Source organism: Hakea prostrata, chromosome 4 (assembly GCF_041222555.1).
Source record: "Hakea prostrata isolate BN-2017 chromosome 4, UWA_Hpros_2, whole genome shotgun sequence".
Taxonomy (NCBI): domain Eukaryota; kingdom Viridiplantae; phylum Streptophyta; class Magnoliopsida; order Proteales; family Proteaceae; genus Hakea; species Hakea prostrata.
Window position 1 is genome coordinate 43,395,278 of NC_142603.1, and position 24,612 is coordinate 43,419,889.

General features: G+C 37.9%; 1 protein-coding gene across 2 annotated transcripts in view; it reads right to left on the minus strand.

Annotated features, from left to right (window-relative positions):
* The window catches only part of LOC149018987 (signal peptide peptidase-like 2), a 109,124-nt gene that overhangs the window by 29,079 nt on the left and 55,433 nt on the right, over positions 1–24,612 (minus strand). Inside the window, exons 11-12 of one of the 2 annotated variants that reach the window (XM_089153079.1) lie at positions 13,922–14,064; positions 13,636–13,668 (exon numbers count right to left, since the gene is read on the minus strand). In XM_089153079.1, the coding sequence (XP_089009205.1) occupies positions 13,636–13,668; positions 13,922–14,064 (176 nt within the window). The remainder of the gene's footprint in view (positions 1–13,635; positions 13,669–13,921; positions 14,065–24,612) is intronic. The other variant, XM_089153080.1, reaches the window with a different exon arrangement.

Sequence of the window (24,612 nt, forward strand, 5' to 3'; positions counted from 1 at the left end):
AAAATTTGAAGGCATTTTAGGTACAAATAGGATAAAAGCTAAATGCATGGAGGTTCTAGGAGAGACTGCTCCATGTCCAAGTACTTTAGTGGAGGAGCCATCAACCAAAAAAACAGGAGAGGAAGTAGTAAACTTGGTCAACGATGAAAATGAATGAGACTTACCGGTCATATGGCAGGAAGCACCAGAATCAAGGAACCATGGAGTGGATGTAGATGTGGTAAGAGCAGCATTACCTGTATGGGCTAAAGTGGCAGTAGAGGTGGAGGCCGAATTGGGTTCAACCTGCTGTAGTCACTTAAGAAGTGTTAGTTTGAGAAAGAATAAGGTGAATAATGAGAGAGAGAAGAAGATGGAAGTAGTGACTTTGTTGTGGAGGCTCGTATTGAACTCATAAGCACACCTCAAAATAACTTCACTATATATAGGCTAATTTACAAGTCTATTCTATATAGGGAAGCATCAACCAATTTCGATTGGTATAAAACACTTAATTACCGCCTCTTTTTCCTATCGAGAGTTAGCGCAAGGCACTAACTCTCGATGGATCTGTCCTTTCCCAAATTGCCCTTTCCTAACACTCCCCCTCAAGCTGGAGCATATATATTACTCATGCCCAACTTGTTACAAATATAGGTAACCCTTGTATTCGCTAGAACTTTGGTGAACAAATCTGCGAGTTGTTCTCCAGTCCTCACATGCTTGGGGGATATTATGCCTTGTAGTAACTTCTCACGAACAAAGTGGCAATCAACTTTAATATGCTTGGTACATTCATGAACAGGATTTGATGCTATATGAACCGCAACTTGATTATCACACCATAACTTCATTGGTGTGTCATCAATAATTCCTAATTCCTGGAGTAATTGTTTTATCCATACCATCTTGCATGTTACCTGTGCCATAGCACGATACACAAATTCTGCGCTTGATCTTGCTACCACAGTTTGTTTCTTACTCTTCCATGATACAAGATTTCCTCCAACGAATGTGCAGTAGCCTGTAGTCGATCTTCTATCAATAGGTGATCCAGCCCAATCAGCATCAGAGAATCCTTCAACATTTCTATGTCCATGATTAGTGTAAAGAAGTTCGCGTCCTGGTGCTTTCTTAAGATACCTCAGAATTCGTATAGCTGCATCCCAGTGTGATGTTCGTGGGGCAGACAAAAATTGACTCACAACACTGACAGGAAAGGCAATGTCAGGTCTAGTCACAGTCAGATAATTTAGCTTCCCAACAAGCCTTCTGTACTTCTCTGGATCATCAAGAATGGTTCCATCTTCTGGCATTAACTTTAAGTTACAATCTATGGGAGTGTCTATGGGTTTTGATCCCAACATTCCTGTTTCAAAAAGCAAATCCAGTACATACTTCAGTTGAGATAAGAAGATGCCCTTTGTTGATTGGGCAACTTCAACTCCTAGAAAACACTTTAACTTGTCCAAGTCTTTGGTCTGAAATTTCTCTTGTAAATAGGTCTTTAACCTATCAATTCCTGAAGTGTCATCTCCTGTAATGACAATATCATCAACATAAAATACAAGAAAGATTTTGCCTGCATCAGAGTTTTTAAAGAATACAGAGTGATCACTTTCACAATAAGTCATCCCAAATTCTATTACAATAGTAGTGAATCGTCCAAACCATGCTCGAGGTGACTGCTTGAGACCATATAATGATTTGCGGAGGCGACAAACCTTATTCTTCTCCCCCTGAGCAACAAACCCAAGTGGTTGCTCCATATACACTTCCTCATGCAGATCTCCATGAAGGAAGGCATTCTTCACATCCAACTGAAACAAGGACCACTGGTAGGTAGAGCGGCAAGAGAGATTAACTTTCACAATGAATATCCACCTACAACCAATAGCTGTCTTTCCCGAGGGTAAAGACACAAGATCCCAAGTCTGATTGTCTTTTAAGGCTTGTAATTCTTCGTTCATTGCACTGGCCCACCCAGGATTAGACAAGGCTTCAAGAACATTCTTAGGAATAGGATAAGTCTTTATAGTAGATAAGCAGTAGAGAACCCAGGTGATAAAGTAGAATATGAAATAAAGTTAGAGATGGGATACTGAACACAAGAACGAGTACCTTTCCGAAGAGCAATGGGAATATCAAGGTTAGATTTGGTAGGGACGTCCGCAAGATTAGCAGACGAAGTCGGCACAGAGGTAGAGACCGTAGGTGCAAAGGGGGGAGCCGGTGGTTTTGGACGGTGTGTGTACACTTTGGTGATGTCTGGCGGAGGTGGAGGTGAAGGAATTGTACCTTGTGGAAACACACTTTGAAGAATACATAGATCATCATTTAGGTCAGTTAAACTATGAGATTCAGTAGAAAAAGGAGTGGACTCAAAAAATGACACATCTGCAGTAACAAAATATCTTCGTAAGTCGGAAGAATAACAACGATATCCCTTTTGAGTGCGAGAGTACCCCACAAACATACACTTTAGTGCACGAGGATCAAGTTTAGAGATCCCTGGGCGATGATTACGAATGTAACATACACAACCAAATACGCGGGGAGGCAAGGTAAATAAGGGAGATGAAGGAAATAAGAGAGAATGAGGAATGCCGCCTTTTAGGACAGACGAAGGCATCCTGTTAATAAGATAACAAGTAGTACTGCATCAGCCCAAAAGGATTTAGGAACCTTCATCTCAAATAAAAGAGAACGGGTGACCTCCAATAAGTGTCTATTTTTTCTTTCTGCAACCCCATTTTGTTGAGGAGTATTGACACAGGAGGATTGGTGAAGAATCCCATTAGAAGCCATAAATTTACAAAAAGGATCAAAGAAATATTCTTTGGCATTATCACTACGAAAAGTATGAATAGGAACACCAAATTGAGTATGAATTTCAATAACAAAATTGCAAAATATGTCAAATAATTTTGAACGATTTTTCATTAAATAAAGCCAAGTGACTCTTAAAAAGTGATCCACAAATGTAACAAAGTATCTGTAACCTGAAGTAGAAGTAACAGGATAGGGTCCCCACACATCAGAATGAACTAAAGAAAAATGGTGGTTTGATCTGTTATTTATACGAGGGGGAAAACTCACACGATGAAGTTTTCCAAATTGACAAGACTCACAGTCCAACTTAGAAAGAGAATGAAAACTTTTATCTACCAATTTTAGGTTTTCCAAAGAGGGATGCCCCAACCGACAATGTATTTGATGGGGGATGGAAATACTAGAACAAGCAGTAGAGGATATCTCCTCGAATAGATACAACCCCCCAGACATACGGCCTCTACCAAGCATCTTCTTCGTCGTAAGATCCTGAAATAAACAATATCCAAGAAAGAATTTCACCAAACAGTTATTAGTGGAAGTAAATTTATGAACAGATAATAAATTAAAAGGCAAATTAGGTATGTAAAGAACTGAGGGTAGGGTAATGGATGGAGTGAGTTGAACTGTACTCACTCCTTTAACATTGATATGAGAGCCATCAGCAAGTGTAACCAAAGAGGATGATGGAACAAAAGAGGAAAATATACCTGTAGCCCCGGTCATATGATCAGAAGCTTCTGAATCAATGATCCATGGGCGAGATGTGGTTGAAAGGAAAGCAGTAGCATTACCTGTCTGAACGAGGGTGGTAGTGGCAGATTGTGGTTGAGTGGCCTGAAACTGAGTGAAACGAATATAATCTTCCTCAGTCATCTGTACAGTCTTACCCTCAGGATGAACTTTAGTAGTTGTAGACGCTGATTCAGATGTGATGATTGCATTCGCCATGTGTGGGGGTTTCCCATGAAGCTTCCAACAATATCGTTGAATGTCCTGGATGACCACAATGATGACAAGTCTTAACTTGTTATGTACTGTCAGTAGAGTTGTGTGAACTCGAATATTTTCCAATATTATTTCCTCGAGTTCGTCCTATATTCCGTCCACCAAGGGCCTATCCTCCAGAAGTGCCTCGGGAAATTGTTGCCAAAGCTGAATTTTCTATAGAGTTATTGGTACTCTCCTTTACAACACGAAGAACTCTTGAAAATGTGTCAGCTAACGTGGGTACAAGATCACTACCAAGAATCTGTGCTCTAACTGCCTCAAACTCCTTTCCAAGACCTCCCAAGAAACCCATAACAGCTAATTGCTCTCTTTGATTTTGCATAGTTTTGACATCAGAGGAGATAGGTAGAAGAGAGTTTAGTTCTTCATACATTCTTTTAAAATCTGCAAAATATTTGGTAATATCTCTACCTTTCCTATCTACTCGATAAAATTCCTGGGACAATTCGTAGATTCTAGCCAAATTATTTTGACCAGAATACAACACATTCAAATACTCCCATAATTCCTTCACAGTTTGTAAGTGAGTAACCAAATCTATAATATGATCGGCCAAGGAATTATACATCTGCCCAAGTATTTGAGCATCAACAATTGCCCAAGTATCATCCTCTTTAGGTACACTCTTAGTCAAATGATCTATCTGTCCCCGTCTAGTAAGAACAATTCTAACTATAGCCCTCCACTGGTGGAAATTTGATACACCCTCCAATTTCTTCTCAGTTAACCAATGAGAGGATGAAGAAATAATTTCAGTCATGGTATTTTTACTTGAAGTTTCTCCCATATCCAAACACAATTAAAACCAAATCAGATTAATCTCAGAAATCAGATCCAGATTAGTTTCAGAAATCAGAATCTGATTAATCCCAGAAATCAGAAACCAGAAACAGATTATCCCAGAATCAGAAATTCGAAACAAATTAATCCCAGAATCAGAATTAATTCCAGAATTAATTCCAGAAACGAACCACCAGATATTGAACCACTTGAACCAATAGATCAAACCGAACCAACTCAAAACCAGCAAACCAACTCAAAACCAGTTTCAAAACTGATAAAATGCCCAAAAACGAGATTCTCTCAGCCCTAAACAGATCGTGAGTGAGGAAGACGACGATGGTCACTCTTCCTCAGCCCCAAATCGCAGCAAAGAAATTTTCTTCATCAATCGGAGATTTATCGTACCTGAGAATGGCAAATTCTGGCACAAATCAAGCATCAATCTAGGCAACGATCTTGAGAAGAGGTCATTGCACAACTCTCTCCTTGTAAAGAAAGCTCAGTCTGCATCAATCTTTAACAGAGACACCCAAATAGTAGCAGCGTAAGGAGCTGCATCAATCTTCAAACAAACAACACCAATAAGTGCAGCGTAAGGTGCTGCATCCCCTTTAATTTCTAGAAACGACTCTCACACCAGGTACACTTTCTTTCCTTCTATAGAATCTACTCTTTGTGCTACTAACTCTTAGAATCGAAAGGAATAAGAGGACCTACAGCTCTGATACCATGTTAGTTTGAGAAGAATAAGGTGAATAATGAGAGAGAGGAGCAGATGGAAGTAGCGACTTTGATGTGGAGGCTCGTATTGAACTCATAAGCACACCTCAAAATAACTTCACTATATATAGGCTAATTTACAAGTCTATTCAATATAGGAAAACATCAACCAATTTTGATTGGTATAAAACACTTAATTACCACCTCTTTTTCCTATCGAGAGTTAGCGCAAGGCACTAACTCTCGATGGATCTGTCCTTTCCCAAATTGCCCTTTCCTAACAAGAAGCATGTCATAATCTTCACGAGAAACAATGGAACTAGTAGATTGTCCTCTAGATGCAGAGTAAGTTGAATTGTTCTCCACAAATCCTGTGTTTGCCAATTCATACGCCCAATCTGGTTTAACATTCTTTTCCCAACGTTTGTCAATAGTGTAATTAGGCTTTCCACAAAAAGTGCACTGATTAGAGGACTTATCAAGCTGCTCTCCACCATGCCCAATGGAGCCACAACCACGACCAAGACCACCACCACGACCACGACCACAAATCTGGACACGACCTCTAGAAGAGGATCTTCCACGACCAGCCACAAAAGCAGAGTTCTCCTTAGAGGGAGTATTCGAGGATTTGGGAGCACTAGGGACTAGCCAATTCAATCAAGAAAAGACTTCATTGAGTGAGGGCACCTTTTCTGCTGTAAGCAATTGACTCTTAACTGTTTGATAATCAGGATCAAGGCCTGCTCGAAACTTGGCATCATAAAGCTCAGTCCGTTGCTCCTTCACTTTCTCAAGATCTCTAGTAACAGGCTGGTAAACTTGTAGTTCCTCAAGATAACCTTTTTAAGTACTGAAATAATCATTTAGGGATTTGTCTCCTTGAGAAAACGGAAAAAATTCTTTCATACAACTCATATGTACAGCATTACAGGAGATGTTCATAGCTTGGGACTTGGGAGTAGTTTTCATAGAGATTCTCACACTCCCTTAGCTAAAGAGACGTTCATAGCTTGGGAGTAGCTTTCATAGAGATCGTCCCACACTCTCTTAGCTAAAGTATGAAACATCACGTTGGCAGCAATAGAGGGCTCAACACTATTCCATAACCAAATTTTAAAAACTGAATTTTTTCTCATCCATTCATCATGAGCACCTACTGACTTAGGATCCTTAAGATCGGGTTTAGGTGGGTCTTCCTTGATATATTTAAGTTTGCCCTTGGCAGCCATAGGCCTCAACAGCCTGAGCCTATAACAAGTAATTAGAGACACCACTTAATTTGATGGTGGTGATCTGTACTTGTAAACTATCAGTAGGTGTAGGTTCAGCCACAATAACCACACGGGTGTTCTAGCAGCAACAGAGACAATGTGCTCGGAGAATAGTCCAAAAAAAGAGACAATCAAGGGACAAGATAGCAATCCCAGCAGAATAGGTTGACTGTAGTATGATAGTATCATGCCAGCTTTATACTGCAAATCCAGAGATATTCAAGAGGTGAAAAAAACAGCAGAACAGAAGCATATGTAGAGCCAGGTGTCTCTGGAATAAAATTCAGCAGCAAGCAATCATGAGGTAGAGCAGGAGCAACATAAAAAAATACTGATCAGCTATAGATTCCCAATGCAGACCAGCAGTAGAATAGATCAGGCATAGAAGGTGTAGTCCTTCATCTTCAGATTGTCTGATCAGTCATTAGAAAACAGTAGAAGGAACACCAACACCTTGGAAGACTCTCAAAATTGCAGAATAAAAAGGCACGGTCCAGGGATCAGATCAACGCTCTGACGCCATGTAGCAATCCAATAGTTTTAGAAATCAAAATCAGACATAAGCTGAAGCTTAGAAGTTAGAACAAGAGAGATGATACTGAAGAGAAAGGAACGAGGAGAAGGGAAAGAGATGACTTGCGTATGCAAGGCTCCCCCTCTCCTGTTTTATAGATTTAATATTCAGCATTAGTTTAGGATATCTTTCCTAAACTAAAACACAGAAAATAGAAATACAATATTAGAAAAATTAGAAAGCTCTGAAATAGAAAACTATCCTAGATATGATTTAGTTGTTGACCAAGAAAAAAGGAAAAAAGAAAATCTAGAAAAGTAAAGTAATAGCAAGAATCTCTGCCAATCCAATAACCCACGATTTCCAACGGAAACCTTGCTTGAAAAGTACCTCGAGATTTCTGTTTTTGGTCAAGTCGAAACTGGCCTTGGAACTGAAACCTCGATCCTTGGCTGAGACAGATCAAGATCGAGCCGAGTTCAAGATATCTCGATTCATCTCAACAGAGAGGAGGCATTTTTAAAGGTGTGGCTCAACCGAAATCTCAGTCTTGGATTGAGATCTTGAACTTGACCAAGATCTAGGTGAACTATCTGTCTCTTTGGTCTTCTCTGCTGCTTTCTCCACCTTCTCTGCCTTTTTGTAAGCCACATCCTTTGCATGCTTTTGCTGGACTTGCAGGTTCAGTTGAGTTGTAGCCTTGTAAGGAAAACAACCCTTTCTAGAGGTCCTTATCTTTCTTTTAATTTACTATCTTTCTCATATTACCCTTCAGTTAGTGCCCATCCATGTTGACTTTTTTTCCCCTAATTTTATTTTTAACCCATTCTCCCGAATTCCAGGTTCACCTTCATACTCCTTGGTCAATTTCTTATTGCCTTATATTGTTTCCTAGTTCCAAAGAATGTCCCTTGCCTTGTTGTTCTTCTTTTATTGCAAATATCATTTTACCCCGGCCTTATTTGCGCTTACTTGGATTTAATCTGAATTACAGTCATGGCCTTCCCTTGTCACATTGAGATAATTACAAAATTGTTATATTTATTTGTTAGGCCTGATCATATCAATTTGGGGATTTTAATTTTTAGAGGCTTGGCTCATTCATTACCCAAATTCCCTACCTTGCGTGAAGATTGAAATTATCATTGAGGATCTTACTTGGAATTACATTAGCATGAAAGGTACATTGAAAATTATGGAGATTTTTTTGCAAAGCTGGTAATTGGTTGTCATTATTTCTCCACATCTAATGCTACACGTGCAAAGAGAGATTTAAGACTTACTCTCTATCCACCATGGTTGTTGAGGCGACAAGGCGAGGCTAAGTAATAGAGGGCAACGAAAACCAAGGCGACACCAGGTCGCCTTGACCCAGAAATGGGCCTAGGTGCCTAGGCTGATGCTTTGACAACCATGCTATCTACTAAAAGAATTTTATTTGGTGAATTACTACCTACTACCTACTATATTGCGTTCTTGCAAAGAGCACTTGTGTTGGGACATTCTACACTTTTTACGTAATTGTGCAGAAATTGGAGCTGCACTTTTGGAGCTGCAATTTACCTACTTGTACAGATATTGGAGGCACACATTTTACCTCCTTGTGCAGAAATTGGAGCTGCACTTTTCCCTATCACTGGCATTATTTGGATAGTAACCTTGATGTTATTGTTGCTACTATACTTATGGACATGGTTCATCTCTACCGGAGCTTATTACTCTTATTGTTGGATGGTTCATTCGGCAAGAAGATTGTTTACTTAAGTTGCTGCTAATTGTTTCTTGAGTGAAAGTTGTATATATCAGTGTCTGCTAGTGCTACTTATGCTCAAGAGTAATGAAGTTTTTTTATATCTTCTTGTTATTGCAAGCTGACGCCCTTATGTTTTATGCTCCAACTTGAGGGGGAGTGTTAAAGAAATAGTGGCGACATTAGGGGTACAATCTGGAAAGTTGCCAAAGAGACTTATTCAAAGGTTGGAAATGATGCACAATGTTTTGAGATTTGAAACAAAATTCTTCAGTTGTAAGAAAAACGCTCACCCTCTCTCAGTATTATAATACTCTTGGAGGTTACTATTAAACCCTTGACTTCTACAGGCATTTTACTCCAACATGTGTTGTTGATGTTGCTGCTTATCAAAAGTGGGAGGATAAGCTTCGAGTGTATATTTTTTGGTGCATCTCAACATTGAGTATGATCAGATATGTGCTCAGATCCTTTCACGGGAACTTTTTCCATCGCTAGAGCAAGCTTATGGTCTGGTTGATATTGAGAATAGTTGTGGGACAACTATGGTATATACTTTGATGTCTGATAAATCTACACTTGAGGCTAGTACAAGTAGTAATCAAAATCATACAAGTGACTCTCCTTGCACATCAGTTAAATGTGAGTATTGTGGTCAAGAGCATTATACCAAGGACAAGTGCTAGAAGTTGCATGGTTATCCAGAAAATTCCTGTGGAGGAGGATGCAATGCTAAGCGGGGAAGAAACCAAGCATCTGCTCATCAAGCTAATTTTGACACCCTGAGTGACCCAACACCTCTCTCCCTCGGCGAGCTCCAGTACCTTTGCTAGTTGATGACTATACTTGATCTAACCTCTTCTATGCCAGCTCTTGGTGCGAGTGTAGCTTTTTCCATAGTTCCCCCTTCAGATACATAGCCTACCACAGGTTTCTTCAGTTTTCAAAATGTCAGTTCGACTTATCCCTCCTAGATAATTGACTCTGGGACAACCAACCATATAAATGGCTCTTCATCTTTGTTTCATACATATTCTTTTGTTCCTTTGACTCAAGTAGTTTGAACTGCTGATGGGTCTCTTTCTCCTATCTCTAGAAAAGGGATCTATTAATATATCATCTTCCCTTACATTATTTTCTGTTTTGTATGACCTACGTTTTTTGCTAATCTTTTGTCCATTAGTAGTCTTACTTATGATATGAATTGCAAAATAACATTTTGCCCTTCTCACAATGTGTTTTAGGACTTGGAAATAGGCACATGATTGGCAATGGAAGACAGTAAAGGGGGCTCTGTCTATTGCACGGGTCTCCATCAGCTTTTTCCACAGCCTCTAGTTTCATTTCTCCAGCACTTTTTACTCTATTACAGTCGCATTGTCGGTTACACCACATTCCCTTATATTATTTATGTTTTTTCCTGATCAAGTCAAACATTGTAATTTATTAAGTTGAATGGTTTTAATTGTGATACTTGTATTCTAGCCAAGCAAACTAAACATTTTTAGCCACTTTGAAATAATTGTAGCGCTATTCCTTTTATTGTTATTCACTCTGATATGTGGGTCTTTCTCGGATTGTTTCTATTTCTAGCCATAGGTGGTTTCTTACCTTTATTAATCATTGCATTAGAACCACGTCTACTTACTCCACAAAAAAGGTGATGTCTTTTCATGTTTTCAAATTTTTCATAAAATGGTTAGTACAAAGTTTGGGACCACAGTAAAAATCATGTGTATCGATAATAGGAACGAGCATTTGAATGGGGCATTTCCCTCTTACCTAGTTGACCATGGCATTATACACTAGACTAATTCTGTCGACACCCCTCCTTAAAATGGCATAGCCAAGTGCAAGAATAGACGTCTTTTGGAGGTGGCATGTTCCTTGATGTTTACTATGAATGTGCTTCCTCGATTTTGAGTGATGTGGTCCTTACTTCAGCCTATCTGATTAACCCATGTTGTCCCAAGTTTTGCATTAGTGCTGTTCCCCTCAAGTTTTTTTTCGAGATAGCAGCCTTTATTGTACCACCTAAGCCCGAAACCACTATCTACATGATAAGTTAGATCCACATGGGTTACGGTGTATTTTCCTTGATTATCTTGCTACCTAGAAAGGCTATAAGTGTTATCACCTTGCTTCTCATCGCTTCTTTATCTTTGTGGATGTTGTGTTCTAGCATTCCAGGACCAAATTCCCTTTTCTACCCTTACACCTCATCAAGGGGAGAATATTAGTGAAGAGGTTGCGGTCCTTGGTCCTCCTTTAGATATTTCTCCTGAGATTCTTGCTGATGATCCTCCTTTGGAAGATGGGAGTGACTGGACAAGAACAGCTGGTGGATCAAAATACTAATGTGCAAGGAAAGCAACGACGTCTAAAGACCTATCAAAGGTGGTCCGTGAGAGAAGATCCCCCTTTGGTACTGAGTTAGTTGGAAGCTCTTGCTCATGTATAGTCTTGAGGTAACAATTCTTGGTGAGTATAATTCTGAACCATCTCTTAATCCCACTTTGGACTTACCAATTGCATTAAGAAAGCAGCACGTAGGTGCACCAAACATCCTATTTCTAGTTTTGTTTCATATGAGTTCCTATCTCTTAAATTTCAAAGCTTTGTTTCCTCTTTGTCCTCTACTTTTATTCTTACTGCTGACGCCCGACGCGACCGCCGCGCCCCACCGGCGGGGGGTCCTCACTCTTCCTTCTCCGCGTCGGTTGCGTCTTCCCCCCCTCTTTTTTACTCCTGTTTGTCTTTGTCCCTGCCCCCATACATGGCAAGAAGCATTGTCTCACTCAAACAGGAACGAAGAGATGGATGAGGAGATGCAAGCTTTGGGAGAAAACAGGATGTGGGAACTGGTGTCTTTGCCTTCAAGAAATCAAACTGTTGGGTGCAAATGAATATTTGTCATCAAGCACAAGGCAGATGGGACTGTGGAGTGATACAAAGCAAGATGGGTGGCCAAGGGCTTTACTTTGACTTATGGGATAAACTATTAGAAAATATTTGCCCCATTTGCTAAGATGAATACAGTTCACGTTGTTCACACATGTCGATGGATCCTGTAACAACTAGATGTGAAGAATGCTTTCCTCTATGGTGAACTTCAAGAAGAGGTATATATAAATGTGCCACCTACCATTGAGACTTATAGGAAAAGTGTGCATGCTAAAAAGGGCATCATATGGGATGAAGCAATCTTCAAGGGCTAGGTTTTGGAGATTTCACAAAGCCATGATTTCCATTGGGTACGAGCAGAGTAACGCAGATTATACCCTGTTCATCTAGAAGAGAGAGCTCCCATACCACTATACTTCTAGTAGCAGTGAAGAGGAGATTACAACTTTGAAGACCTTTATGGAAACCGAATTTGAGATTAATGACATGGGGAAGCTTAGATATTTCCTAGGATTGGAATTGGCATATTCAGTTACTAGTGTTTCCCTCTTTTGAAGGAAGTATACTCTGGACCTACTGAAAGAAACTAGAATGCAATGGTGTAAGCGAACAAAGATTCCTATTGAGCCTAACCTACACTTGAAGGCAAAAAAAAGGTAACCGGTGGACAAGACAAGCTATCAAAAGTTGGTAGAAAAGTTGATCTATCTATCTCATACTAGACCAGAAATCACATTTGCAATTAGTCTTGTTAACCATTAGATGCATGATCTCTACTCCTCAAACTTGGATGTAATACATCGGATCTTGAGGTACTTGAAGGCTACTCCAAAAAAGGAATTCTAATTTCAGTTCATGGATACCTAAAAATTAAGGCATACAAAGATTCAAATTAGACAAGGTGTCCTCATGATAGGAGATTAAAAATTAAGGTATACAAAGATTCAAATTGGGCAAAGTGTCCTCATGATAGAAGATCTACCTCTAGTTACTAATGTATGTAGGAGGCAATGGTGGCATGGAGGAGTGAAAAATAGGCAATGGTTGCAAGGTTAGGGCAATTGCTCAAGGTATTTGTGAGGTGCTGTGGCTACAGGGCTGCTTCAAGAGCTTGGATTAGATTCATAGATACCTATACAACTGTATTCAGATAGCAAATCAGCAATCAACATAGCTCACAATACAGTACAACATGAGATTGACATACACTTTATCAGAGAAAAGATTGAGGCTGGACTAATTCGTATTACTTTTGTTACGTTTAACAATGAACAAAAATGATGTTCTTACAAAAAGCTTGAGTACCAAGGCATTCAATAATATTATTGACAAATTGGGCAAGATAAATATCTATGCTCCAACTTGAGGGGGAGTCTTGTAAGGAAAAAGTAGTTGTTCTTTTATTACTAAAGGTAGAATTGTCCTGTTAGGTTATTTTTATTATACTGTTGTAATAATCCCACATTGGGAAGATCTGTTCTTATTTTGGTAAGTTTCTAATATAAATAAAGGCCCTACTATGTCAATCAAGCAAAAATCAGGATTTTCTCAAATCTTTCAACAGTCTTGATGATAATAAAGACCTATGTTGAAGGTAATATTGGGTACGCTACCTGGTTTCTTGACCTTCCCTAATCTTTGTAAGGCAGCAGTAGTAGTTCTTTCATTACTAAGGGTAGAATTTTCCTTTTAGGTTATTTTTATTATACTCATTGTAGTAATCACACATTGGGAAGATCTGTTCCTATTTTGGTAAGTTTCTAAAGGCCCTACCATGTCAATCAGGCAAAAGTCAGGATTTTCTCAAATCTTACAACAGTCTTGGTGATAATAAGGACCTATGTTGAAGGTAGTATTGGGTAGGCTACCTGGTTTCTTGACCTTCCAAGAGGGACTTGGCACTGCAAACAATAAATGAAGTATCTTAACTTTTTATAAAGTGCACTCACAATTATGTATATCGAAACCAACTTAAATCTAAAGGATTATATAGATAATAATAAAAAAATGATATTACTTGAATGTAAAGGAAACAAGTAATCAAACAATAAATGCAATATCTAGACTTTTTATAAAGTGAACTCACAATTATGTATATTGGAACCAACTTAAGTCTACAGGACTAGATAGATAGTAATTACAAAATGATATTACCTGAAAGTAAAGGAAACAAGTAACCCTGGGAAGAGAATATCCCCAAAGCCAACCAGGTTATAGCCACCCCATGGATCAATGAGTCGAGGGAATTTTAAAACCATAGGAATGGATACACTGCTAGAGCCGCCACCACGAGCAACCTATAAATGAAAGTAGCAATAGTGTAAATTTTGGCATCGGAATTTTAATATAATAGAAATGGCTTCGATCCCTGAGACACCCTGAGCAACCTATAAATGAACAGAGTGCAGAACAATGATTTAGATGCTTAATATGGCAAAAACAACCTGTAAATGAAACTTAATCACAAAATTCAAGAACTACAAGTTGACAAAACGTGGACCACAACTAAACGTAACTCTAGATAATTCTATTATGACACTATTAAAAATAACTCACAGATAATTCTATCATGGCACCTGCATATAGAGTGAAAGGGTACGGATCTTTAAACAAGAAAGCGTATGACCTAAAATAACCCAGAAAGCACATTTGATTTTCTTAACTTATTTTATAATTTGTGATTCCCTTTTGCCAATGGGTGTTTTATATACTTCTCTTACTAGGGGTCTGCTGGGGCTTGATTATCTATGTTTGACCTAAGGGTGAATAGTCCTAGATTATACCAATATGGGTTACAATGCCTCATGGTAGGGAGTAATTTTCACCTAGCCATGGTCTTTGAGTCTCTTTTGCTCCATCAATCTGCTCCTCTTCCACTTTCTCCTCTCTTCCTCTCTTCCTCTCTTCTTTCTTCTTTCCTCCTTCCTTTATCATGCTATATATTTAAAATCGAACAGTTCAGGAGAAAATAAATGATATAAATAAAGCTAGATAACATAAAACTATCAATGAATGCTAAGGCAACAGATGGAACTTAAAATAAAAGCCTAACCCATGTAGGAACTTTTGAGCGTATGACACATTTGATCTACAGTTGAAGACTAAAGATAACATGATTCACCCAGACCACCAATGATAAGAAACAGTCTCTAGCTACCAAATAACATAATTGTCAAGTGTAGGCGATCCAATGCATTTGAGGTCCTCCCTAAGTGCTTAGCCACTTAGTAGTAACACCACCTAAGTGGTCTACATCGCCTAAGGTTTTTTTTTTTTTTTTAAATGCATCGGTTCTATAACTAATATTATAAAAAATCAACACTAAGTCACATCAAGTAATCAATAATCAACATCAAGTCGAATGCAATAGTTAGCACCATCAAATAACAAAAAAAAACAACATAGAAATAGAAGACAATAAACTGAATAACCAAAATTTTGAAGTTTGATACAATCAAAATATACCATGGGTTTATATGTTCTTTGACCATTTCATTTTCAGGTGTACCTAGTCTCACAGTTAGTTTATATTGTTCCTAGAAAACATAATCTTATCAACATGTAATTAAATTGCCTCCATTTAGAGCAATGCACTTGATCTCTAAGAAATTTGATTAATCAAATACTTTTATTTTTAAGAGAATTTTTGTATCTAGTATAGCCTCAAAAGGAGCTGATTGGAAGGCAAGAATCCATGTAGCCAACCCTGTTTAGATGGGACAAGGCTTCTTCTTGTTGTTTGTTGTTGTTGTAGACAAGGTGGGAGATCTCGCTATTTGAGGATAGCGAGACGAGATGAGAGGCGAGAGTGGAGAGATGGGAGATCTCGCCAATATCTCGGCGAGATCTCACCAAGGTGGTTGGACCACCTCTTTAGGGGGTTTTAAAACCCCCTGTCTTGCTCAAGAGAGGCATATCTCGCCTCTCTCTCTCTCGTTGCAAGTGCATTTTTGGCCGGAATTTGTTGGGAATTCAACTTCTAAACATCATCAACACATCTACAACAGTAGATTCAAGTCTATTTCAAGTGATCTTCAACAAAGGTAAGATTTTCCCCCAAATTTGAAAATTTCAAATAGAAGGTTCTACAATGAGTGTGTGAGTATAGTATAAATATATGTTGATGATCAAGCTTTGATCTACACTTTCATGAAAAAAAATTTTAATTTTCTGTTATTAAATTTTTTTTAAAAATTTTTGTATTTAAAAAATATATTATCTAAATAAATTAAAACTAAAAATTATAAATAAATACTTATGATATGAATTTGATTATCACTTATGTTAAACTACATTAAGAGGGCTACAATCCCATGTATTCATATTTTGATTATCATGCTTGCTGTATTTATTCTAATTTTTTTATTTAAATAATTAAATAAAATAATTATGAAAAATATTATTTTATTAAAAAATCATCTGTTTTTTTTTTAAATGATGCTTATCTTATGTAGTTTATTTTAAAAATACAAACACGTCTGTTTGAGCATCGTATACATGTTATCTTAGAACAAAGTGTGTTTTGTTGTTTTATAAATTGTTTTTACATAAAATAATATTTTATTAAAAAAATATATCTTTTTTTTTATTTTTTTTTTTTTAATGATGCTCATATTATGTAGTTTATTTTAAAAATACAAACATGTTTATTTGAGCATTGTATATATGTTATTTTAGAACAAAGTGTGTGTTTTGTTGTTTTATAAATTATTTTTACATGTTTTTATTTATCTAAAAATTATTCTAATGATTATTTGGGAACATTCATGTATGTAATTCAGTGTTGTACACTTGTATCTTAAATGGCAACTAGTGGGGTAGCGGCAATAGTAGTGGGACTCAAGACATTGCTTGGCAACATGGGGATCCACTGACTGCCGACAAGAAAAAATCCTGATGCAAGTATTGCCTTAAGACCTTGAATTCTGGTGGTTCAACCTGATTAAAACAACATTTAGCTGGTGGCTACAAAGATGTTTCCAAGTGTCCCAATGTTCCTTATGAAGTGCAAAAAGCAATTGCAACAACTTTAAAGGGAGAGAAACAAAAAAAGGAGATGGCACAAAAGCAAAGCGAATTTGAGGATACAGTGCTGGCTAGACCTTTTGTTAATGTTGATGAGGAGTTAGAAGACGAAGAGGAGAGTAGGGTTATCGGTGTTGAGTCACAGGCCGAGTGGAGACAAATGAAGGCTGCAATGGAAGCTAGCAGACAGTCCTTACATTTGGAGTATTTGAGGCAATATGAACAGACAAGAGGAGCAGGTGGTTTAGGGTCAAGGGCATCCATGCCACCTAGACATAGTTTTCACGGATGTGAGAGGACCGAAAGGAGGAGGAAGACTAGACATTATGATGCCACATTTGACCAAGACCCCTCCCTCTTCAAGCATCAAGACATCTATTAAAGAAGCCTTCCATATATGTTTGCTGGCCGTAAAGAAGGTAGTAGGGAGGAGAGGAGGAAGCTAGGTTGGCAATCAACAAATTCATGCTTTACAACAACATTGCAGCCAATGTAGTCAAAACACCATACTATCGGGGGATGATCAATGCAGTTGCTAGGGTAGGTGTAGGGGCTAAAGGCCCAATAGCTTGGAAAGTAATGAATAAATATTTACCAAAGCTAAAGCAGGAGGTGGATGAATACATTGGTTAATTAAAGGAAAAATGGAGTACATATGGTGTTACTGTGATGGCTGATGGATGGACTGGTCTTACTAGACAGTCCACCAATAATTTCATGTTGAGCTGTAATGGAAAGACATCCTTTCTTAAGTCAGTGGATGCTTAAGATAAAATCAAATATGCTGACTACCTTTACAAGCTTCTTAGGGAGGTGGTCCTCGAGTTAGGGCCAAAGAATGTTATCTAAATTGTCACAGATAATAATGCTAACTTCAAAAAAGCTGGTGAAATGTTGATGAAGAAGAAGAGCAGCAGGATCCACCTCTTTTGGATGCCATGTGCAGCACATTCGATTGATCTTATGTTGAAGGACTTTGGGAAAAGAAAGTCAATCAATGCTATGGTTGACAGGGCTAGAAGGGTAACTAATTTTATTTAAAACCATGGTTATGTGCTGAAGATGATAAAGAACCACTGTAAGGGTGATCTAGTCAGACCTGCATTGACTAGATTCGCCACCAACTATGTAGCTCTGAAAAGCTTCCAAAAGAAAGTGGTGGGTCTATGACATATGTTTGCAAGTGAGGAGTGGTTTAATTAGCATGGATCTAGCCATCCTGATGCAGTACTAATCCAATAAACCATCGCTGATGATTCCTTTTGGAGGCAGCTGAATAGGAAGTGGGCATTATAGAGCCTATTGTGTTTGTTTTAAGGATGGTGGATTCAGAGAAGAAGCCCACAATGCCCCATATATATGCTGCCCTCCAACAAATGAAAGAGTTAGTTAGAGCTGCTTCCGCTACCTCCTTCAAATCTTACGAGAGGATCATCAATGATAGATGGGAGACGCACTTGATGCATCCTTTGCACTTGGCTGGTGAGTCACTTTTAAGTCTTTAAGTTTTTGTTGTATACTTTAATTTACATTCTTAATTTGTTATAAGTTATAAGTTATAATTTATAAACAAGTAAACAACCAAATCACTAACCAATTTTTTAATTTCCACAATGCAAGCTTACTACCTCAACCTAAAGAACCATTACAAGAATGATCTGGGGTTTAATGTAAGATAATGAATGCGGTGCAAGACATGGTGGAGAAGCTTGTGTCAAATCCCGTCATGCAGGGGACAGTTAATGGAGAGGTGAGAACTTATTCAATTGTTTCTTCAACTTCTTGCATTAGTGCATTAAGCATATGCAAAATACAATAATTAAAGAATTGGTGTACAGATCAGGGAGTTCAATGATGCCTCTGGGAGTTTTGGAAAGCCTTCTGCAGTTGCAACTAGGCAAAAAAATGATCCTAGTAAATAGTCCATTACTATAAGTATTAAGTCTATAACTCTGTAAATGATAACTGATAAGTTATAGAAATATTAAGATTTACTTGTCTAATGCATTCTTATTTTTTGTTATGCAACTGACTGGTGGGTGTTATATGGAACTAGTGCGCCAAATCTTAGGGACATAGCAATTAAAGTACTCCACAAACTTGCTCATCCTCTGGTTGCGAGAGGAACTGGAGCACCTTCTCGTTCATCCATAGTAAGGTATAGAACAGATTGGGGAGTAAGAGGCTTAGAGGACTTAGTGTATGTGCATTACAACATGAGATTGAGAGTAGGGCACATACAAGATCATATAGATGACAAAATTGCGAACCAATTGAGTTGACTGATATATTCCACGAGCCCCCTGCAGAAGATGATGTCATATATCAGTGGGTTAGGGATCGAGGTGTCCCAATGCCGGATGGGCCAGGAGGGCAGCCGGATCCTACCATTGCTGCTGTGGCTAAGCACGTGTCTTCTGATGAGGGTCAGGCTGCTATAGCAGCATTAGAAGGACCAACTGTACCATTTGTGGAGCCACCTGGTCGACTTGAAACAACTTCGGTGACATATAGTAGTGGGAGTGCAGATGATGCTGATGATACCAGATGACCCAAGTCAATCATGGAGGCAGTCAAGCTGGTGGTGTTACTGGTGGAAGTCAACGTCAACAAAGGGAGTCACCTCCACCAGGTCCGAGTCATCCGACACATGTGAGCCACAGTTCCCCTATCTCTCAGACTTATGCTAGGAGTAGGAAGAGCAGATCAAACCAGGGGCAAACGAATGATGATGCGAGCATGCATGATCTTGAATTGAATATGGGAAGCATGAGCGTAGATCATGGTCACAGTGATTCACAAGAGCAAAGTTTAGACAATTGGCAGACACCGGGGTACCTATACGGGGGTCAAAGCACCGGTCCAGATTACACTGGTATTCTTCTTATGGAGATTATGCTATTCCTCAAGACCTTGCACTTGGAGAGTACACATATGGGAGTGAAGGTGGGTTGTTAACTGAGTGGTTTAGAAACCCCTACCCACATACTCAATAGCAATATGAACAACAACAAGAACAATGGCACTTTCACCCACCCATGATTGACGGTTTTCCCAGAGTGCTATTCCTCTAGTATTCTGACATGGAGACATATCAGTTCCATATAAACCAATATGTGACATACTACAGTGATGGGTTGACTTGGGAGTCATATGTGGCCACCGTTCAGAATCAGTTGATGCAGAATGCTGAGTGATACTCTTATAGTCTTATTGTCTTGTAGAATTGTAAGTTGTAAGTTGTAACTTTGTAAGTTGTAAATTGTAATCTTGTTACTCTTGTACTCATGTCAGTCTTGTGACTTATGAGTTGTGAACTTATGGATTATGATTTATGACTTACTAAAAGTATAAAACTTCTTATGGTTGTAAAATTTTGAAGACATTTAAGTTCTTTGATAGTTCGATCACTTGAAAACTTGATGTGTAATGTTAATGTATTTGATACTTGATAGTTGATAACTTGACTTACTTGATATCTTTACATTACTTGTTGTCCAACCTTGCATTTCACAGAATTTCGGTTTTACACATAGGGTCGACTTAGAAGACATACTTAGGGTTATATCCTCACAAATCTAAGGCCACCAATGTATTCAAAAGGCCTTAAATAGGCTAAAAACCAAGTTTGCTAACTTCCATTGCAGCATTCATCTGTCTCCACTCGGCCTGTGACTCAACACCCATAACCCTCCTCTCCTCTTCGTCTTCTAACTCCTCATCAGCATTAACAAAAGGTCTAGCCAGCAATGTATCCTCAAATTCGCTTTGCTTTTGTGTCATCTCCTCCTTTTTTTGTTTCCCTCCCTTTAAAGTTGCTGCAATTGCTTTTTGCACTTCATAAGGAACATTGGGACACTTGGAAACATCTTTGTAGCCACTAGCCAAATGTTGTTTTAATCTGGTTGAACCACTAGAATTCAAGGTCTTAAGGCAATACTTGCATAAAGATTTTTTCTTGTCGGCAAACGTGGATCCCCATGTTGCCAAGCAATGTCTTGAGTCCCACTACTATTGCCGCTACCCCACTAGTTGCCATTTAAGATACAAGTGTACAACACTGAATTACATACATGAATGTTCCCAAATAATCATTAGAATAATTTTTAGATAAATAAAAACATGTAAAAACAATTTATAAAACAACAAAACACACACTTTGTTCTAAAATAACATATATACAATGCTCAAATAAACATGTTTGTATTTTTAAAATAAACTACATAATATGAGCATCATTAAAAAAAAAAAAAAAGAAGATAATTTTTTTAATAAAATATTATTTTATATAAAAACAATTTATAAAACAACAAAACACACTTTGTTCTAAGATAACATAAATACAATGCTCAAACAGACGTGTTTGTATTTTTAAAATAAACTACATAAGATAAGCATCATTTAAAAAAAAAAAAAAAAAAAGATAATTTTTTAATAAAATAATATTTTTTCATAATTATTTTATTTAATTATTTAAATAAAAAAATAAGAATAAATACAGCAAGCATGATAATCAAAATATGAATACATGGGATTGTAGCCCTCTTAATGTAATTTAACATAAGTGATAATCAAATTCATATCATAAGTATTTATTTATAATTTATAATTTTAATTTTTTAAATATGAAAATTCAAAAAAAATTTTAATAACAAAAAATTAAATTTTTTTCCATGAAAGTGTAGATCAAAGCTTGATGATCAACATATATTTATACTATACTCACACACCCATTGTAGAACCTTCTATTTGAAAAAATTCAAATTTGGGGGAAAACCTTACCATTGTTGAAGATCACTTGAAATAGGCTTGAATCTGTTGTTGTAGATGTGCTGATGATGTTTAGAAGTTGAATATCCAACAAATTCCGGCCATAAATCAACTTTTCCAGCCAAAAATGCACTTATAGCAAAAGAGAGGCAAGGGGTTTTAAAAACCCCTAAAGAGGTGGTCCAACCACCTTTGGCGAGATCTCAACGAGATATTGGCAAGATCTCGCGAGATGGCGAGATCTCCCATTTCTCTACTCTCACCTTTCATCTCGTCTCGCTATCCTCAGATAGCTAGATCTAGGCAAGATCTCCCACCTTGGACATGTTACCATTCCAATCTCCAAATCCAGATTCAGTTCCTGTAAGTATCCCTAAGGTATCTTTTTCTAACCTCCCTATTGCTGTTAGAAAAGGAATCAGATCGTGTACTCAACATCCTATAGCTAAATATGTTTCCTATGATTCTTTGTCTAACACCTACCCAGCCTTCATATCTTCTTTATTTACTACATTTGTTCCAAAGACTTGGCAGGAAACTATGCTAATAAAAATTGGAAGGCAGAAATGGTAGAGGAAATGCAGGCTATGAAGAAGAATGGTACTTGGGAGTTGGTTACTCTTCCTCCACATAAACAACCGGTAGGTTGTAAGAGGGTGTTCGTGGTAAAACAGAACATGGACGGTTCAGTCAACCGATTGAAGGCTAGATTGGTTGCAAAAGGGTTCACTCAGACTTATGGAATTGATTATCAAGAGACCTTTGCTCCTGTTGCAAAATTGAATATAGTCAAGGTCTTGTTATCAGTAGCTGTGAATCAACATTCGGATTTACATCAATTAGATGTAAAGAATGCATTTTTGAAGGCTAGATTGGTTGCAAAAAGGTTCACTCAGACTTATCGAAGTGATTATCAAGAGACCTTTGCTCCTGTTGCATAATTGAATACAGTCAAGGTCTTGTTATTAGTAGCTGTGAATCAACATTGGGATCTACATCAATTAGATGTAAAGAATGCATTTTTGCATAAAGAATTGAAAGAAGAGGTCTACATGGAAATCCCACATGGATTCTCTGATAGCAACACAAAAGGGAAGGTTTGTCAGTTGAAGTGGTCAATTTATTGGCTGAAGCAATCTCCCCGGTGTTGGTTTGGATGCCTCCAAAAAGCCGTGACATCAATAGGTTACAAGAAAAGTAATGATGACCATACTCTCTTTGTAAAAATGTCAGAAATTCACATCACACTTCTTATAGTCTATATAGATGACATTGTCATCACTGGGAATGATGGGGCAGAAATACAAAAGCTGAAGAGCTCCTCGGCATGGAATTTGAGGTTGAAGACCTAGGGAAACTCAAGTATTTCCAGGGAATTGAGGTCGCTAGGTCAGAAAAAGGCATCTAGTTGTCCCAACGCAAGTACCTAGACTTAACTTCAGAAGTGGGAATGTTGGGATGTAAAGCCATGGATATCCCAATTGAAGTAGGTATTAAGCTTAAAGAGAAAGAGGGAGTACCAGTAGATAAAGGGAGATATCAAAGGTTGGTTGGAAAACTGATTTATACGTTTCACACTAGACCTGACATTGTTTTTCAGCAAGCCTAGTGAGTCAGTTTATGCATGACCCATACTCGACTCATATGAATGTTGTTACTAGAATACTTCAGTATCTGAAATCCACACTAGGAAAGGGAATACTTTTGTCACCCTCAGATAATTTGAAAGTGGAAGCTTATACAGATGCTGATTGGGCTAGTTCACCTGACAGAAAATTAATATCAGGATATTGTACATTTGTTGGGGGCAATCTAGTAACCTGGAGAAGTAAGAAGCAAAATGTGGTGTCATTGTCTAGTACAGAGGCCGAGTATAGATCCATGGTTTGAGGAGTATGTGAACTTTTATGGTTGAAGGGCCTATTAGAAGATATTGGGTTTCTTGTTACAAGTCTCATGATGTTATATTGTGACAACAAGGCTGCCATCAGTTTAGCCAATAATCCAGTGCAACATGATCGTACAAAACATATTGAGATAGATAGACTTTTTGTCAAAGGAAAGTTGGAACAAGGGCTGATATGCATGCCTTTTGTGAGATCTGGAGATTAAGTAGCTGATCTTTACTAAAGGACTGAAGGAAGGAGATTTCTACCCTATTTTGAGCAAGTTGGGCATGATTAACATCTATGCCTCAACTTGAGAGGGAGTGTTGGTTGGTTTGGTTTATTTGTGGGTTGGTTTAATTATAAGTTGTGGTTCAAGTTTTTTTATTCAGTTGTTTAGTGAGGGTAATTATGTAACTTTATATATTTCACATTATTATAAATAAGAAACTTAGGGGTCACATTGATAACCTAAGGATTTAGTTATTTCCACAGAATTCAAATAGGACGTTTGCTTCCAACTTCAAAGACTCCTTATCTCAACTTAGACTGACTCGAATATTAATCAAAAAGCAGAATTGAACTACTAATAAACCCTTAATTACAAATATGCCCAGCTGGGCCCAAGTAGGACTGATAAAATTACCAAACTACCCTTGATATCAAACTGTGCTTCGTATGCTGCTAAGCAACAGGCCTAGGACTTCCTTCAGGCTTTGGATTCCACTTGGGCTAGGTCTGGTGACCTACATCAAATGTTGTATTTTAGCAATGTGTTATCATCTTAAAACTTATGGAACTTTTAGATTTGAGGAACACCCGGGCAAGAAATTTTACCTACCACCAAAAATCTAGTTTTTGTTCTTAACTGAGACATTGAATTTTTATTCCTTGAAATTTTTTATTCATCAACTATTTTAATTGGATCCAAATAGAGGGCATTTGCATATTTATGGATAGTATAATAATTCATTTAGTTAGATGACAGCAGGCATAAATGTGTGGTGGAACCAGTTTCAGTACTAGTTAGACTACTGCACAGTGGCCTACAATAAGACGGTAACCATGGCCCCAATATATCAGCCTGGATGCCTAAGCAGTGCATTTGCAACTCCTTGACAACTTTGCCAACTAAAATGATAAATAAATGCAAGAGCGAAAATA